At 44.4% G+C, this 7,043-nt stretch overlaps 1 protein-coding gene across 3 annotated transcripts in view; it reads left to right on the top strand.

Moving 5' to 3' along the window:
• The window catches only part of LOC131879127 (glypican-4-like), a 41,026-nt gene that overhangs the window by 28,275 nt on the left and 5,708 nt on the right, over positions 1–7,043 (top strand). For all 3 annotated transcript variants that reach the window (XM_059225351.1, XM_059225352.1, XM_059225355.1), the window contains 2 exons: positions 1,897–2,053; positions 5,832–5,997. In XM_059225351.1, coding sequence (XP_059081334.1) covers positions 1,897–2,053; positions 5,832–5,997 — 323 coding nt within the window. The remainder of the gene's footprint in view (positions 1–1,896; positions 2,054–5,831; positions 5,998–7,043) is intronic.

Genomic DNA, 7,043 nt, shown 5'->3' with positions numbered 1-7,043 from the left:
CAGCAAATCAAATATGGCCTTCCAATATTTCAAAGCCTTTGTCTGTGACCCTTTCAAGAGGGAAAATTGGTGGCTCCCAAGAGCATACCCGCCATCATGTTTCCTACATGGTGCGCCACTGCGGACGGCCATGATTCAGCTTTCCAAGCTGCCAACCAACTTGAAGACAAGTCTGGAGGCCATTCATTCATTGATAGGAGCCAACAAAAAGCCTCTAGGTTCGTCGGTCCAACCCCCGTTCGAAAGTCCCAAAATCCCAATAGATTGGCTTGCCAGTCGCTTGATGGCTTTTTCATATGGATCATGATCACAGTGATGCCTTGGTTCTTGGCTGCCTGGTTTAATGTTCTCCTCGTAAAAGAGTCGTGGCGAATCTCCGTCTCTCTGTCGGCCTCTCTCTCACTCACTCGGGCTCACATCTATTTTTTGAACTCATCCTGTGGAATGCAATTCGATGGAAAAATGCTGGTTTGAACCTGGTTATGAGGCTTGAGTGTCGTTTTATTCAACGATTCGTCACGTGCCAAACTGAAGAGCCCATCAACCCAGCCAAGTTTCCATGCAAATGTAAAGTTCTGCTATCACTAAGATCCAGCGAATAAGAACGAGTGAGTCTGTTTCTTTTAAATCTCAATGGGCGCAATCTGCCTTGATCTCCAAATAATCAATTCCACATCTGGATTTTTGCTCATACAATTTAATACATTGGAAAAAGACCAATGCTTTCGCTGAGTATCAATGAATTAGGTTGTTCATATATTATGAGAAATATGGAAACCAGGCATTGTCAGAATTAGAAAATACTTCGTCCATGATATACTGCATGAGTCCTGGTTTGTCGAACTTAGGACAGTATGCACAAGAGGCCTATCTGTGATCCGTGAGTGTTGTCCATCTCATGATCGCCGTGCCGTGCCGTGCCGTGCCGTGCCGTGCCGTGTAGTTTGTGTTGTCGTAAGGTCATTTGCCATGCATGAAGAACGGCACGTTATGGAGTTGCGGAGCTGTTTTTGCGTCACTCATGGATGTTCAAGTTGTGAAGAAGACATTCGTTACGTGACTAGTGGCACAAACTCTTTCGGTCCACCCCAACTGCGAAGACTGGACTAGCCACCTAGGTACACCCGTCTTGTAATTGCACCATTAGGTACGATTTATTTTCCCATTCCAAATCATAATTCTTGATGGTAATAGGTGCAGAAGGACGGACGGACGGACGGACGGACGGACAGACTGCCGACTGAGAAAGATCTCGAAAAGTTTGCAGTTTCGTTACGTTCAACCCGGACAACACAATGGTGATCACTTTTGCTTTGCGGCTTTTTGTTTCGAATTGAATCAACGGTGTACATTTATCGGATCAAATTACAAGGGGGTTGAAGAACGAGAATCTTTTTGATAACCAACCTACAAAGCTAACCTCGGCATTGAAGGCCCCGTTCCGAGTGCATTGGAGACGTTCGAGGGCAATCTGAACTGGGAGAATTTGTTCATCGAACCCCTTTGGATTATTCGCGGTTGCGCAATTTGTGATTTGATGTTCCACGTGAAAAGTTATGTTATGTTTGACATGTTGTGAGCCCGATTTTTTGTCACTGGCCCAAACTTTGATATCGGTCCCTGTTGTGTGTGTGAGTTTTAAAGTTTCATTCAGTGCCGATCAGACTTGTTTCATGGTTTCACAGGAGCCCTTGGTGATTGTCGAGAATAGCACCCGGTAAATGAAAGGGCGCAGAATTAGCCCGAATGGCCATAATCAGAAGGCAAGAAAACGACGACCCCACTTTGCATCCACATGCAATTTGCTTTGAAGAGAAAAGAGCCCGCGAATCGCGAATCTCGCTCAAAGTCCCACTTCCAATGGCATTGAGTGTGCACTTCCCCGTTGTATTGCAGATATCTGAGTTGTGTGTCTCAAACCATGAGAGAACTGCAACCCTTCGGAGATGTCCCCAAGAAGCTCACCGAGCAACTCAGACGCAGTTTTGTCGCCACCCGCACCTTGACGCAAGCCTTGTTCAAAGGCACGGACATCATGAAAAAGATAACCAAGGTAAGACTATTAGTATTAGTATTATCACCATCATCAACCCCACAAAACGATTGCAGAGAAGCAATAGAGAATGCAAGCTAGTTAAAATAGATTACGGAGGGGAGGTTTGGGTAAGGTTTTTCTTCTTTGGCCATTAGCTTACGGTTAAGATGCTCAAAAGTTTCTTTCCGCCTACTTTGCGTACATTCAGTACCTGTGTTCAATTCACTGTGCCATAGAGAGGAAAAAATTGGCTGAGGTTTCGTTTCAATTTGTGACATGTCACGATGGAATCGGATCTAAGAATGTACGAGTACGAATGGCCTAGATGGCTTTTCAGAGTCCTCCACCTTTGAGGGCCATGTCACTTTCTATCTCTGGTATGTCTAGTCAAGTGCGAAAAATCAAAATGATTGACCCAGATCCTATTCTTGATACGATGATGTCGATCTGATCTGATTTTGGATCAGTAGTTCAAAAGAACCAACAACCCAGCACAAAGCGTCTAGTCATTAGCTAGCCACCATCGATATGGAGAATGATATACGAGTTAATCAAGATTGTGGGTAGGGATGTCAAGAAATTGCAAATACGACATAAACTGCAATTTATACCTTTTAGCGCTGTACCCAGCAATGAAATCGATGAAGAATAATTGGTAGCAATGTTAGCATAAAAGTTCCCCTAGCACGACCTCAATTGCCGTCACAACGCATGTACTATATTAAGTGGCTAAATTTTCCGTGTGATCTCTATTTCGTTCATTCGACTTCTTAGCAGATTCCATAAGATATCTTCGCATTTATCATAAAAAGGAGATTACAAGCACAAAACCGGCTTTTTTGCAACTTCATCAAGTCATTTAAAAGTTTGCCCCAACCCTACACGAGGGGGTCTTCATCATTATGGGCTTAAATTTGAGACGTTTTTTCAAGAATTTTTGGTCAGCACTCAGATAAGTGATTCCGACTCTCCTCGGAGACCGTGGTCATCAACTCTCGTAGGAAGGACCGTAGGTAGATAGATGGATGGATGGATGGATGGATGGAGGTAAATGTTGTCTGCATACTCCACGGAGTGGTGGTAGAATGGTAACTGACAGAGTGGCCAACCACGCTCAATGGAGCCCTCTCATTTTAATGCTCCATCTACCTCGGAATTTACCGGTCACCTGGCGAGAACACTGAATCGAGAACTTCGCTCACAAACTCGACTTGGACGAGCCATTCATGCCCCACTCATTCAGCTACACTGGAGATGTATCAGAAATGTAACCCCAATCTGATTCAAACCTAGAATGTTCATATTTTGAGTCGCCCTCACATTGCTGACTGAGCTGGCTATTGTGGCCAGACAACGGTTAGACAGCCCCGTGAATCCTCTTGGAAAGGATCGCTCTGAAAATTGGTGCAAGTGTGTGTGTGTGGCCTCAGGATGCCGCCGCCCTACCGCCGACGCCGACGCCGCCGACCGTGTGACACATAATTGCGGCTTCCAAGCACTAAATACCAAATACCGTGCATTCCTGTTGGCAGAGTGTCTTCTTTTCCCCTCATCATATTCTTTACAACCCAGGAGCAGCGCATTTGTCGCTTGAGTAGATGGAGCAAAAGAGCAAGGTAAAACAACGCTCTGTTGGGTCCCATTAGAACCGACAAACCAGAGCCAATGCCCATCATTCTCAGGCTTCCATGGGATATTTTCTCTTGGGATACCATTGCTCATGGTGTCACTGCTCTTGGTCCGGTGTCAGGAGTACATGCGCATTTAAATGTGCATTTACTCCAAAGGCAAGTCTGACAACGGCCGTTTCATTTTGGTATGTAAGTGTTGTCACTAATCCAAAGTGAATCGCCAGGGTCAGACTCGGATTTCACAGAAAGCTTGCCGTCTTCAACTTAATTCATAAATGCTCACAAGGGAAGTATGCTTTTCTTTGAGCAAGGTTTTTTTCTTCTTCTTATGAAGGAGGCTTGCTTACCACCAATGGAAATATAATGCCCAGTAGTTCAAGATGACGGATTTATAATTATTTTTTCATCGTTGTGGCCTTTGAGGATTTCATGTCAAAGAGTTTGTTTTCAAAGCCTACGCTGGCAGAGTGACCTCCAATGAAAGTTGACGGACTAATAACCAAAGTGTTGAGGTATCCGTGCGTACTGAAGGACTAAGTACTATCTTAAGAAATTTATATCCACGAGCGTAGACCCATGGGTGTCGCACTAAAGGTTAAGTTAGTCCGATCATGTATGTCTTGATCGAGTGGCACATGCGGGGTGTAGTGTTACATTATGCTCTTGTGGTAAATCGCTCTTTCAAATCGGTCGGTCTACGACCTACAGACAGATATGAGATAGAGTAGTTTTGTTACCAGCAATCCGAATTTCGATCACTTACAAATGCCCAATTCTTCCTATGCCGTACGTAGCCTGACCAGATCTCCCCGTTTGGTTGATTGGACGGTGGGATGGGTGGATAGATGGAGTTTAGTTTGGGCAGAAGGTCTCTAGAACAACATCCATGAACAATGAGATGAACTTGGTTCCAAACAATTGGTGCTGTTGTTTTTTCAACTCAAAGGAAGATATTACTTGCGCTGTCCGACAGGCTATCATCTCATGATGATCACACAACAAAACCCCTCGATAGCTGTGTGCAACGGCCTATGTGGCTTGCTGGCCGCTCTCTCACTCACTCACTCACTCACTCACTCACTCACCGACTCAGTCATAGAAAGGAAGGGTGTGAGAAAATGGGTTGAATGTCGGCGAAAAGTGCCGAGGAGACAAGTAAAATTATTGTTTTGATTTCTGCTTCATGTTAACACATTTCGTTCCGAGGGTGTTGAACACTCATTGTCAGGGCACCGACCCAAACCCCGGATCAGCGTTGAGAGAGAAGCCAGCCTTTGGCGTGACCTCTCCTCCCCCTTCCTCTCTTACGGTTTTAACCGCAAATGAGTCGAGTGTGAACGGGAGTTATGGCTGTACATAGGTCGTTCCTGTAAACGAAGCCGTGACAGACAGGCAGATATAGACAGGATCGCATTGTTCACGCGGTTGTGCCATTACCAAGCACAGAGGAAGCCATTGCTCATTCTAATTGGGAAGAATCCATCATGAAAGCCAGCAATGCTACTTACTAGCTGTAGCCTTCAGCATGTATGGGAAGCGGAGTGATAACCGGAGGATGAACATTACTCAAGGGGATGAAGGTTTGGGGTCAATTCATTTCCATTTGCTCAAGACTGCACGAGTTTGACCACCTTTAATTTTGACGCATCGACTTCTTATGATCATTACTACTGTTATCAGTGAAAACATTACAACGTAAATGCAAATGTCGTTGATTCTGAAATGAATATGGAAATTAATGTCCCATGTTTTGAAGCGGACATGTGACCCGCCAACTCGTTGGTTTTGTTTTGGCACATCACGATAGCATTAGATGTGAGGATGATTATTCACATCTGGCTTGAACGGTATAAACAAGATCAGAGGCGAGTTTTTTAATGGTCGTACCTCAGAGTTAAGGCTTGGACGTTACCCAGAATGAGCATCCGCTCACCACTTTGGAGAGTTCATTTTCATACCGTTAGCGTTCAAGCGCCTAACTCCGAAGTAAGAGCGTTAAAAAACTGGCCTCTAATCTCACATGTTTGATACTCTCAACACTGTCTTCATTAGATTATCATCATCATTCTCAGAATCGTGCCATGAAAGCTATACACTGGACCCTTGACTCATGATGCTAAAGGTACACTCATCCATTGATGGCCTGGTTTCTTCTTTTTTTGCAGATCAATCCCAAAGACACGTGTTCCAATGCCTTGACCAAGATGTCTTCGTGTGCACCTTGTCAAGGGATTTTCTATGTTCAACCCTGTGTCAACTATTGCCAGAATGTGATACGAGGATGCATGGCCTACCATTACGAGCTCAACCAGAGCTGGGATGAGTTTGTTGGTAAGTTGTTAGAGCCAAAAACGATACTATTATTACCACTACTACTACTACTACTACTACTACTACTACTACTACTTCAAAAACATCAGCTGCACAAAGAATTATGGTATATTACTGAAACAGGAGTAAAGTAGGGAAGGGGAGGGCGGTTCAGCCTTCGGGGTCGGGTTCTCACTTTTTTAGCATTTTATCCACCCTTTGCCTACCCTTACATATCTCTCTTATTCCATTCCTTGGTATAAGTTAATTTCCATCTCTTTGTGAGAGCTTTTGAAGGAGTTCATCGCTCATTGAAGGGTGCCGTATAGCCTCTAGACACGCCGTGTATGAGAGACACAGAGAACAGGAGGAGAGAAAGGGGTGGCGGTAAAGGGAAGGAATACCATTATCATCATCATCATAATTATTACTGTTACTACTATCATGAGCCGTCATCACAATGCGATGGCATCAATTCCACTCTTCATTTGTCAACTCTTTAACAAACACTTTCTATCTTGCTTATGCTCTCTTTTACCTGAGCAATTCTACTCTCGTTGGCCATCGTGAATGCTGCTTGGCTCCTAACTGACTGGACTTGTTTATCAATGGTGAGGCGAGGAAATATTCCCAATGCCAAACTAGAATTGCGACACTCTCTCGGTGAAACAAAGTATAATAGCCAGAAAAGAGACACCAATATTCTGATGGCAACATAAGGAGCCATTTGGGTTGGACACAATGCCCTAATATGACCTTGTTTTCAATTGTTTAGAGAAATGGAACCCATGGGTACCCAGAAGAGAAATGGTACATGTGAAATGGTCGTACGGACTCTGCCTTACCGATAGAACAGTAGATTATGCCCTTCCCATTCTTTGGCCGGAAGCACTTGACAATGCAAACGGGTCGAGATTGTCGCTGTCTTGTACTAGACGAAGGCCTTTGGTCTTCTTATTTCAATGATGGCGCTAATGCCAATTAATGGTCATTATATATACAGGACCAGATATCTCAGCTTAGCCTTTTCTCTCTTACGACCTTAACTGTGTGTGTGTGGGGGGGGG

The sequence above is a fragment of the Tigriopus californicus genome, chromosome 4, assembly GCF_007210705.1.
Source record: "Tigriopus californicus strain San Diego chromosome 4, Tcal_SD_v2.1, whole genome shotgun sequence".
NCBI lineage: Eukaryota > Metazoa > Arthropoda > Copepoda > Harpacticoida > Harpacticidae > Tigriopus > Tigriopus californicus.
This window is presented reverse-complemented; position numbering and strand designations above follow the sequence as displayed.